The 12,156-nt window shown below is 32.6% G+C and overlaps 2 protein-coding genes across 2 annotated transcripts; both read right to left on the bottom strand.

Moving 5' to 3' along the window:
* Window positions 1-2,573: 2,573 nt before the first annotated feature.
* Window positions 2,574-4,088, bottom strand: LOC111410001 (kirola-like). The gene is made up of 2 exons (XM_023040152.1): window positions 3,744-4,088; window positions 2,574-3,117 (listed from the first exon to the last, which is right to left on the bottom strand). Exons 1-2 carry the CDS (start codon window positions 3,928-3,930, stop codon window positions 2,846-2,848), a joined length of 459 nt encoding a protein of 152 aa, XP_022895920.1. The 5' UTR covers window positions 3,931-4,088; the 3' UTR covers window positions 2,574-2,845.
* A 2,353-nt stretch (window positions 4,089-6,441) lies between these two features.
* Window positions 6,442-9,211, bottom strand: LOC111409999 (transcription factor MYB1R1-like). The gene is made up of 3 exons (XM_023040151.1): window positions 8,868-9,211; window positions 8,066-8,274; window positions 6,442-7,065 (listed from the first exon to the last, which is right to left on the bottom strand). The coding sequence occupies exons 1-3, from the start codon at window positions 9,151-9,153 to the stop codon at window positions 6,625-6,627; spliced, it is 936 nt and encodes a 311-aa protein (XP_022895919.1). The 5' UTR covers window positions 9,154-9,211; the 3' UTR covers window positions 6,442-6,624.
* Between the last annotated feature and the right edge of the window lie 2,945 nt (window positions 9,212-12,156).

Raw genomic sequence — 12,156 nt, 5'->3', positions numbered from 1 at the left:
ATATATATATCTTCAATTCATTCAATTAATATTTAATTCGAAATTCAAGTCTGTTACCGTAAATATATATATATATATATATATATATCTTCAATTCATTCAATTAATATTTAATTCGAAATTCAAGTCTGTTACCGTAAATATATATATATATATATATATATATCTTCAATTCATTCAATTAATATTTAATTCGAAATTCAAGTCTGTTACCGTAATTTATATCATTGATTAATATTTCTAATTGGCACATTTAACTCCTACAATTATTATGTTAGTAACTCCTAATATTATTATTTGAACCCTAACCTTGAGGGTCCCCACGGTCCTACATCTCCCCTTCCCTAGAGCTTTGTGAGGAAGGTAAATCGCGAAATGTGTCCCAACAGGTCAGGGAACAAGAACTGCATGTACACTGTGCCTACAAGGAGTTCAATTTCATGTCTCAGAAATTGAACCCTCATACTACGGCTGCCAGCAAGACTTGAGATAACATCACTCCTGTCCTTTGCACCACTGAATATGCCTCAGGGGACGGTTGAAAGTTTGTTATAACACACACAGACGTGTGTGTTCTACATATGGGGATTGATTTAATGAACACTCATCTTATGTTAAGTACTAATTATGTGTCATATTGATCAATTGGTGGATAAAGTTTCAATTGTTAACATTTGATTTAAATTTTTTATCCACTAATGAACTAATATGACACGTCAACGGTACTTAGTATAAGATAAGCATCAATGTTTCGTTCATACACACATAGTACCTGAACGAAGAGGTTACACGACTTTTGAAAAGTGTATTTTATAACCAGAAGGCTAGACTTTCTAAACTTGAACTTTTATCTCCTAATTGATAATTCTATTGTGTTTGTTAATTTATAGATTATTTTATTATGTTTTCAATGTACAAATCACATGCTTAACTCATCTCTGGACGTGTTAGTTACTTATGTGAAAATGTTGAATAAACTAAAATGTAATGATATGATTACAACAATATTTTTTTGTACACAATATTTTTTTTAGTGATTGAATGTCCCAATTAATATATTAATGCAACATTTAGCACATTTGTTTCCTCATTAATATATTAATGCAACATATCAATTTTGTAACCTCAATTAAATAATAACCTAATGGATGGATTACAATGTAAATCATGAAGATTAATAAGAGTTTTGTTGATAAAAATAAAAACTCAATGGATGAATTATAATGTAAATCATGAAGATTAATAAGAGTTTTGTTAATGAAAAATAAAAAATTGATTTGTTGATGGAAAATAAAAATTGTAAGAACAAAATACTCAATTGAATGATAAATCCCTAAATTTCTATTGATTTTTTTTTTTTTAATAATTGAATGTCAGTTTCACTCCTTATATTAATTTCAACCCAAATAATAAATATCAATTAAATATTTCACCATTTATATTAATTCTAAATAAAATGATAAATATTAATTAAATTGGTAATAAGGACTTTGTTGATGAAAATAAAAAATTGTAAAGAAAAAAAATCAATTAAATGTTAGTCATTGAATTTCTGTGTGTAATTTATTTTTTATTCATTGAATGCCATCATTAATTTATTAGTACAATCTTTAAAATATTTGTAATAATAGCTTAATGGATAAATTATAATATAAAACATGCTGATTAAAAATTGCTCTGAAAATTAAAAACTCATTATATGAATTATAATGTAAATAATGAAGATTAATAAGGGTTTTGTTGATGAAAAATAAAAATTGATTCATTTGTGGAAAATAAAAATTGTAAAAGCAAAATGGTCAATTGAATGGTAAGTAACTAATTTTGGGTGTGTGTGTATTTTTATTTTTTTATTTTTTATTTTTTTTTTATATAATTGAATGTTAGTTTCACTCTCTATGTTAATTCCAATCCAAAATGATAAATATCAATTAAATATTTCACTCCTTATATTATATTAATTCTAAACCAAATGATAAATACTAATTAAATTTGTATTCCAATTACGAGGGTATAGTGGGAAGTGCTACATGTACATAATTGTCTATATAATGGTGTCCATAATTACATGTAACACTGGATCCAACCTTTAATTCAAATTTCACACTTTTACATCAACAATCGGATGATTGTCACATCACATTATGGACACTATTATGTGCAATAATTATGTACATATAGGCTTTTCCTAAATTATATTGTAGAAGATGTAGATGTAGATAGATTTAGTTGTTTTTAAATTCAAATTAAAAAAAATTATTTGTCTAAGTACTTTAAATAAGCCTAGCCAAACATGCACTCGGTCAATGTTTTCTTGCGAACAAGTCTCAACTAATCATTTTCTGCCAAAGTTTCCACATTTTTTTGTAAATATAATCCACGGTACGCTCATGGTATTACTAAGTGAAAGGATTGAAACTTTTTACATATTTTTCTACATTTTATGAATTTTAAGACTTATTTGATGACACAGACCTTCTCAATTCTTAGCTTAACCTTGGCATTTTTTATTGTTGTGTAAAGCGACTAGGTTTAGGATAATAAAATAATGAACTGTAAAATATTTCTAAAAAAAAAAAAAAATATCACTTTTTTATTAATATCGAAAGGAACCCTTTACATATTTATTAATATCGAAAGGAACCCTTTAAATATTTATTCCACACTTACATGCAAGACGTTAAACACTTAATAACAAGCATAGAAAATAAGCACTCAACTTTCTAGATTACATAACTTTTCCTTATTTCATTTCATATAAGTAGATAATATTCGACAAGTTCCAGTTCAAGTTCAAGTCCAAACCGTCACATCATTATTTTTGCATCTAAACCGTCCATTTCAATCAAGGCTTCCCAATATGATGACTCTCGATATCCTTAGTGAGATCAATGAAGAAGGCAAGCAGTGTAATTGGATGTGGAACATCCTCGTTAGGCATCTCGTAGTCTAGAGTCCACGTTACCAAGTCGATGTCCCCTTTGGTTTCAATATGAATTTTTATGATGAAATTCTTGTAGAGCTCCATCAAATCTCCTTCAAGCATCTTGAATGTTATTGACTTTTTCTCCTCATCTATGGCTTCAACCACTTGCTTTGCAACCCTTTTTTTCCCATCTGTGCTTCCCACAAAGTTAAATTAATAAAAGGCTATCAAAATTCTTGAGTTCTCTTAAAATTAAGTTATTAAATAAGTAATGGGTTTTTGAGAAACAAAGAATATGGTTTTTTAAGGTTTTCACGCGCTTTATAGCTATAACAATTATGGTCGCCTTTTATGTGATCTGTTTTGAGAAAGATTGTTAGACATCATGGAAAAGAGTACAAGAAGAAACCAGTTGACTTAAATAAAGAGGTTTTAAAATAACTAGATCGCAAGTATTTAGGTGACTCTTATAACCTCAACAGTAAATAAAGAGGTTTTAAAATAGCTATAACAATTATGGTCACCTTCTATGAGATCTATTTTGAGAAAGATTGTTAGACATCGCAGAAAAAAGTACAAGAAAAAATCGTTGACTTAAATAAAGAGGTTTTAAAATAACTCGATCGCGAGTATTTAAGCGACTCTTATAACCCCAACAGTAACTTTTCATGACTTGTGGAATAAGATCGTTTCATACAAGGTGAAAGGCTCTCTACTTTTGATTGATTTTATATCATTCGCTCAATGAGTAAATGGGAAGTTGTCACAAAACCCGCGGTCGATTTTATAATAAAGTAAAAGGTGAATATGGGTTTACCATGAGTGTACTTCCAGCAGATAATGGAGCCTTCTTTTCCAAATTCTCCTTGGTGCAAGTCACAGCCATGAACCTTCTCAGGAGCGGTGGTGGAGACATGGTGTGGTCTGTGTGTGAATAATTCATGAAAGACATCTCCCCCAGCTTTGAACTCTATTTGGGCTACCAATTTTCCAAGTAATCCCATTATCGTAGATTGGATTTAACCTAATGCAGATGAACACATTACTATGTATTTTCGCCCTATTATATAGTTGAATCGTAGTTGACGGTGGGATCAACTTGTGCTATTCTAATATTTCCCCTTTTATTTTATTTATTTTCTTTTAAGAGTTTCGTGTATACTTTAAAAAATCGATGGACAATGACTTCTATAGTTAAATACCAACAAATAAGGGCGAAATTGCTGCGTTGGTCCCCAAGCTATTGACTTAATTTGTTGCAGTATTGTTTGTTTCTGGGTGAGGTGTTCCTCAACTTATTAATTTCGATGCAGTAGCTAGTTTCCACCCGTTTGGCCATTGAGTAGTCAATTTTATTTATTTATTATTATTGAAAGACCATTTTATCCTTATTTTGATTAAGTGTGCTAAAAATATAAAATAGAAACGAGAAAATGGAAGAAATATAGAAGGATAAAAAAGGAAAATTTTACTTGTACATAATTATTGCACATAATAGTGTCCATAATGTGATGTGACAATCATCCGATTGTTGATGTGCAAGTGTATGATTTGAATTAAAGGTTGGATCCAGTATCACGTATAACTATGGACACCTTTATGTAGATAATTATGTACATGTAGCACTTCTCAGAAAAAAAGGTCTCTAATGTTCCCCCACCAACACCGGTGTCAACACACCATCATCTGATTAACATGGACAATCGTGATTAACACATTGAGAACTATCCACTTCAACTAGTATTTCCACGCATTTCACCACTAAAACAAATATTTTCTACATTCCACGAATATTATAATATCAATCGAGCTAGCGGGTCCAAATCGACTCTTCCCACGACAAATAATGACAATGGCCAATCATAGAGAATAACAATGATTAAAGAACTAGTAACATGAAATACTGTTGTTGGAAAGCAATGAAACTGAGAATTTGGACTTCCGTCTCTCTATCGCTCTCTCTATTGCCTTACCAAAATAGTTTCGTTACCAATTTACTCCCCAAAATTATAACAAATGAGATGCACGACTTGTTTGAGGGCCAAAATGATAGAAAACATCTTATAAGGACCAACACAAAAAAATAGATAAGTTTGGGACCATGCTGCCAAGAAAGTTAAGGTCCACTGTTGCAAGTTTCCCATAAATAATTGTATGCAAGATGCATGAATCGAGTGTGTATTTAATATTATTTTTCAGAGTATAGTAATAAGATAGAGATAGAGCGTTGAGCATTTATCGTACATTTTCTAGAGAAAGATCATTGATAATTTATTTATTGTTGTAATATAATAAAATAATTATTAATGATTATTTAATATTATCATGATACATATATGTGTTTTATCTAGTTTAGACAATTTATTTCATTTCAATTGTAGCTCTTATTTTAGACTATATAAATATAGGACATTGATTCTTAATAATACATACAAGTTTATTGACAGTACAATTGCTCAACATATGAATTTGACTCATCATTGTATTGAGACGATGACTTACGGAATTCTAAATTTGAAGGTTTCTTGAAAGACACAAAATTCCTTATCGAAACAACCATGACAGAGGTACTTTGTTGCTTTGTGGAGGAAATGGTGGGCAATGGCTGCCCCACCCGGTATGTTTTCCATAATAGCCTTTGACCAAGTAATTTGTTAAAAAAAAAAAAAAAAAATGTAAACAAAATGTGTAGGGTCGAAAATACCCTCATTTAGAGGAAAGAAGAGAAGAGAAAAAAGAGAGAAAAAAGAAAAGAAAAAAGGGAAAAATCAGCTACCGACTCTACGACATCGCCTACGGACTGCCCGGACCTCACCAACTTCGACCAAGACCAGAGCCACCTCGGATTCGCCGGAGACCGTCATTTTCTTGAAGGTTAGACATGTTTTCTATAAATAACTACTTTGAATTTGTGAAAGTTTGAATGTTTAGGATATGAATATGGGTTAAATTCATGTTTCTATAGTTAAAATGTAAGAAAATATCGAATTTGAGGTTAAAATCTTGAAAAAAAGTGAAAAAAAGGGGCGGAGCTCGCCGGAAATGGAGTTTCCGGCGAGCCCCCGCCGGGTTGGTCCGTTACGGACCAAACCTTTGGTCCGTAACGGACCATCTGACGGTCCGTAACGGACCAGATGGTCCGCTACGGACCACACCGGGCCCGGATTTTGGTCCGGGTAACCGGCCCAAATCCGGGTCCGTCAAATATATATAAATTTTTTTTTTTTTTTGGTTGTTGTTGTGTGTGTGTTAAGAAATAAAATGAAAAATAAAAGAAATAATATATTAAGAAAATTAACGAAATATTTAAAGATAAATTAAATTGAGTTTTAATTTTTGTTCTTTTCTACTTAAATATACGCTTCAAATAAATAATCGAAATAGAGTATTTAAATATGAAATAAATAATATACATAATTAACGAAATATTTAATGAATAAATTTAAAAAAATAATATTTTTTTTACTTAAAGAATTAAGATAATGAATTAAAGAAATAGTACGAAAAGTAAAACAGACAAGCAATAACCTAAGACAGTAGCATAAAACAAGAAATACAATAAAACATGATATTTTCATGTCTGTACAAAGAAAAGATCCAAGAGTAGTTAAACTAATTACTTAACCTATTTCTCAATTGAACCTCTCTAATTACGATCGACCCTTCTTTTCCAATTGTATTTCTCGAATTAGTCATCCTCAAGCAACACTAATGATGCTGCTATCTCCATTTTTGAAGCTTGACATCACCTGGAATACTGAGTACCTTGTCGAAGATGACCGTTCCCTATCCTGACCAGACGACAATGACAGACTCAAAGATAATGGTGATGACCCGGTTGGGACATTCTGGTTAAGATCAATAACTGTTGAGGCAGTTGACATGGGAAGAACAGAAGCTGGATGAATGAGTAGGGCAGATGAATTATTCGTTTGATCGTGTTGGCTGAGAGGGGGATTTTCAATTGGATTTTCAACTTGCATTGGTGACAAAACTGGACCAATGGTCACCGAGAAAGGCACGACCGAGAATCCACTGATGTTGGAACTGTCCGGTGGGGATAGAGAGATTGGCTGCAGAACTGGCTGGGACGTGCCATCTTGACGGCCTTTACACTCTTCAATCGGCATTGCATTAACCTAAACAGTCCAAAACAGAACTTTAAAGGCCATGCATATATTATATTATACAACATCCGAGACATAACAATAATGACAATCCAAACCTTGTAATAAGTTTGAAGTAGCTAAAAAATTCTTTTTTGCCACTCAGATCATGTTAGTTTTGATCTACCCCACGCCCCATTCTAACTTATCTAGCTCAAGATCTCCATTGCATCGTACGATATATCGATCCAGAGAACTTACTAAGCCCAAGGGTAAATCAATCCTTTGAAACTAGTTCAATAGCAGAGGATCCATCATGCAAAACATGGCGATCATTAGAAATTCACGATAGAGCAATCCTTAGATAGCAAGCACTAGCTCCCAGTGTGACTTCGCTTTTTCATTCACGATTCTATGTTCTAGATTCCTCATCACCCCTTGACGTTTTCCCTTTGGGTTCTCAGACCCGTAGGATAATCGATCAAATACACCCCCCGCCCCACTCTAACTTGCGTTAGCCAAGATTGCATTACTCTCTCCGGCATGAACCTCTTCAACCACTTTAGGCCCTGATTGGGATAACTTTAGCTTCTATTTATACTTTTGCTTTTGCATCTTGGAGAAGATTTTCCTAAGGAAGCCACTTTAGAGCTTCCTCTAAAATTGAACAGGATAAAAGCAGCTTCTTACTCGAAGCTTAGGTTTTCAAAAGCCATTCTAAACAGGCCATAAGTCTCCTTCCCTGAATTGTCACACAAATTTGCTTCAATCCAAGAAACAAGTGGAGAACAACATGGCTTAGCATTCATAAAGTTCCTTTTTTTCACTTTAAAAGATGACTTGTGTCTCTCAAGAAGTACGGAAAATACAAACTTTAGGAGAAAGTGTTATCTGCAGCACATTAATCAAAATAAAACAGCTTGAAATGAACTAACCAAAAAGAAATATGAAACATAAGATCCAATTATATTTTCCCACAATAAGCAGAAATGGAAGCACGTATATTGTGAATTTTCCTAATTAATAAAATTACCGAGTCAGTGGTGATGTCGAATAGGCTAGAACGGCGGCGACGTCGATTGAGGTTACTTCGACGGAGAAAATATTTTTGGGCATGGCTGGCAACTTGGGTTGGCGTACGAGTTTTGACATAATTTCTAGAGATACCCCTCCAGTCTCCTTTTCCTACCTTCTGTAATCCAAGGAGGAATAGCTTGTGTTCTTCCTCCGTCCATGGCACTCCTATATACAACAATCCCAAACCAACAAGAAGCGAATCAAAGTCAATCCAATTACAACAATAACAAACTCAGCCTTTTTACAATAAATTTGAGATTATCTCATAAGATTTGACAAAATTTTACACTGGTCATAAACGCTTTGGATTGACTATGAAGAACTCAGTTGAGATCTAAAAACATTAATAATCACCATAAGTCAAGAAATAATTTATTATTCTGTTCAATAACCAATTAGGCTTCCTTGATCTAATAATCTTCCGTGTATCTAGAAATTCAGTTTAAATTTGAAAAACATGATTTCCATCAAATTCAGATTAAAGTCTTTTGTGAAAGATAGTCTACTAGCTGAGTAGCTGTGAAACGTATCATTCATTTAAAACTTGGGAGATTTTCATAAGACGAATAAAAAATCCAAGGCCAATTCATGAAATCTATAAAATTACAATATGTGATCCTTAAAAATGGAAGGATATAATCACTATAAGTGAAATATTCTACTCATTCATAGTTCATAATTCACAAATTCGATTAAAAATATTTATTCCAGATCTATGATTAAGTGATTATAACTAAACAATTAAAAACAGATCTAACCTCGTTTACGCTCACGACTCCCACCAGCCGGCTGCAGCGCGGCGTCATCGGCGGAAGCATAACAGGTGGTGGCGCCACCATCCTCCACCGCCATGTTCGAGTTCTCATTGATGTTCTGATTGTTATTACTAACAATTCGCGGATAATCAGAAAGATTATTCATACTGACGCTCTTCCTCATGGGGTCAACTTTTACTCTGACACCAAACAACATAATTTCTCCAGAACCACCACCACCACTGACTGTGGAGGACGGCAGGTGGAGCTCGCCACACGCCGGAGACATATTGGATTTTGATTTGCTAAGGGTGAAGGGAATCAATAGAAATGATGGAAGGAGCAGATAGTGGAGTGGGTATTTATATTGTGAAAAAAAAAAAGGCTTTGTGAGATGTGATGGCCGTACAAACAACAATACGAAAAGGAGATTGGTAGGGTGGGACAGAATTTATTTATTTTTATTATTATTTTTTTGGTTATGAGTTGTTTACTTAAAAATAAGTAATTTAAAAGTAAACTTGATTTACTGGCTTGGGTCGATGAAGCTTCTATTCTAACAATAATCTCGTTTTTTAGGAGAGCGGGTGAGTCGGGTGGCTTCCTTTCTTTCAGTGAGGACAAAGAGACGAGAGCTAATTTATGGTTCCTTTGATTTCGTGCATCATAACTATTCATATATATGGGTTCTCCAAAAATCGGGACTTGAGTATTAAACTTGTTTTCTTTCAACAAGGATGGAATATGATGATAGCCGATAGTTTATCCTTCGCTTTCTTTCACTCAATGGATCCATTTGCTCGGATACAATATATTACAATAGACAATGGTATGCAGTAGGATAAATGGTATTGAAATTAGGGGTGGGGCGGGATTGGTTCGGTTCGGTTCTAAGGAGAACCGAACTGAACCAAAATTTTCAGGTATCTAGCAAATGGAACCGTCGGGTCCAAATATAATTATGGAACCATTCGGGTTCGATTCCGTTCGATTCAGTTCGGTTTCGTTCCTTCCGTTCGATTTTGTATTATAATTAAATTTTTTTTAACATTTATAACAATATTATATAAATACAACTAATGATACATTCAATGATTTTGGAATGTCGAAGACTAGTAGACTACCTTATTCAAATGATCGCTACGGTCAAAGTTTTGGTCGGCGGAGGTCACAGCGTCGGTCGACGATTGTATAGGTTTTGGAATGTTAGCGAGGTTGCGAGAGTGGAGACAACATTATGTACTTTAGTGTAGGTGTTTAGGGTTATTTAGTGAATTTGATTTTGTTGGGCTAAGAAATGAAATAATAAAATGAGTAATTGGGCCAAATAAATTATTGGACCAAAAATTTGGATTTAGAAATTGTTAATTTGTTTAGAAAAAATTAAAATTAAAATAATTTGATTTACTCAATATAAAAAAAATTAAAAAGATTCGGTTCTTGGTCTAAAATCGAGAACCAAACCATACCCGTCGGTTCTCAATTCAAATATCCGTTCGGGTATTTAAATTGACAAGAACCGTTGGGTTTGGTTCGATTCGATTCAGGAGATTTGCTCAACCCTAATTGAAATAACTGGATTTCTTGGTTGTGAATCGAAGCGAACTTGTTTGTTTATTTCATAAAAACAAACAAAAATAGTATGGACACCTTTGTCAAATAGATCATAATTTTTTTTAGAAACAACATGAATTGAAATTATTGTATTACGAGAAAATAAAAACCTGATGGATCATTTTCTCCTTATCTTCAACTTTCATTTTCCATCTTTACATATCTTCCTTTACCTCTTACAAAAAGTGGGATAAGGATTTTGATGCAAGTAAAAAGGTGTTCAAGAAGAATTTCGCATGGTAGAAGATTTTTTATTTTTATTTTTATTTTTAAGGTTAATTTATTTACGGGCGATTTAAAGGACACTTGGCAATTAAGCAACGGTTCTATCCGAATCTCTTCCAAGTAAGTATTAATGTATTATCCCTTCTCATTGAAAATCTCAATAGACTCCTTCATCATTGGCCCACGAGAGGACCAATGATAAAGCCATCCAATTCTTCCTCTATTTTTATTTTTATTTATTTATTTTTAAATAAATTTGACTTAAATTCAAAACGATAATTAAAAAATATATAATGTTATTAACATCAGTGATTTTTATCACCACCATCAGTGTCAAGCAATAGTTTATGTGACAATTATATGATATTACATGATAAATTGAATATATAAAAAATGATCACTTAAATTGGTGCTAAATAATATTATTCTAATACTAATGATGATGAATAGTATTACTCTTCAAAAATTGTAGGTGGGGCATCACATGATAATATAAGGTTAGATGAGTCATCAACAGGCAATATTGTCTTTGACAAAAAATAAATTATTATCTAACTAATTAGTTAATTAATCAATGGTCCATTCTCTATTATTTACAAAGATTGTGACATTATTCTTTTTCAATATATTGAAAGACATACGATTTGGATTCGTGACATAGGAATCATCCTTCTTGTATTTTAAGGTGTTAAGCGTGGCTAGAAATCGAGCAACTGTTTTCTCGTGCGAATCGTTCATCAAATCATTTGAATTGGCTCTCAAGCTCACCGACTCATCATAATGAGTAAAATATGTAATTTAACTTAAAAAGACTCCCCACCAAGGGAAGATTTCATGGGCTGAGTTGAGCCACACTTTAGTTGAACGATCCAGCTTGCACTTGGCTCGCCCCATAGGAGAAAGCGAATGGGCTCGTCTCATTTAAAATGCTATTGTATTTATTTTATGAATTTTGTGTAAACTTTTTGCATTACAATATATATATATATATATATAATTTCTTTGTTTGACAAAAAATTTTTAGATTATAAGTTAGTGGGTTCAAGAATTGTATGATTAAAGAGTTGATCCAATGAAATATATGGATAAAAATGAATTATGACTAATAATTTCAAAAAAATGCTTTGTGAAACTTAGTCTATTTACTCTGAAATTCTTAATTATTTTTATTACTTATTAGAATAAATCCAAAGATGAATTAAATGCGAAAAGCTCTCTTTACATACTAGTCCATGATTTTTATTTTTTTGAGCTACCGCTACATGCACAGGGACGGATTCAGGATTGGATTCAAGATCGGGCTACAAAATTTCAAACCGGGCTACTACGCGAGAATTTTTTTTTTTACACATAAAAAACTGATTTTTTACCCAAAAAATATAAAAAATACCTTAAAAAAAACTATTGGACCTGAGTGTTGGGGGGGGGGCTACAGCCCAGCCCAGCCCAGCCC

This window comes from Olea europaea, chromosome 15 (genome assembly GCF_002742605.1).
Source record: "Olea europaea var. sylvestris chromosome 15, O_europaea_v1, whole genome shotgun sequence".
In the NCBI taxonomy this organism is placed as follows: Eukaryota; Viridiplantae; Streptophyta; class Magnoliopsida; order Lamiales; family Oleaceae; genus Olea; species Olea europaea.
The sequence above is the reverse complement of the archived record's forward strand: the minus strand, read 5'-3'. Positions and strand labels throughout refer to the sequence as shown.

Coding starts and splice junctions, on each gene's coding strand:
- LOC111410001 (XM_023040152.1), bottom strand. CDS start 3,930: ATGGGATTACTTGGAAAATTGGTAGCCCAAATAGAGTTCAAAGCTGGG. Junction 3,118..3,743: donor CTGCTGGAAGTACACTCATG/GTAAACCCATAT, acceptor TGGGAAGCACAG/ATGGGAAAAAAAGGGTTGCA.
- LOC111409999 (XM_023040151.1), bottom strand. CDS start 9,153: ATGTCTCCGGCGTGTGGCGAGCTCCACCTGCCGTCCTCCACAGTCAGT. Junction 8,275..8,867: donor GAGTCGTGAGCGTAAACGAG/GTTAGATCTGTT, acceptor TGTTGTATATAG/GAGTGCCATGGACGGAGGAA. Junction 7,066..8,065: donor TCGACATCACCACTGACTCG/GTAATTTTATTA, acceptor TGGACTGTTTAG/GTTAATGCAATGCCGATTGA.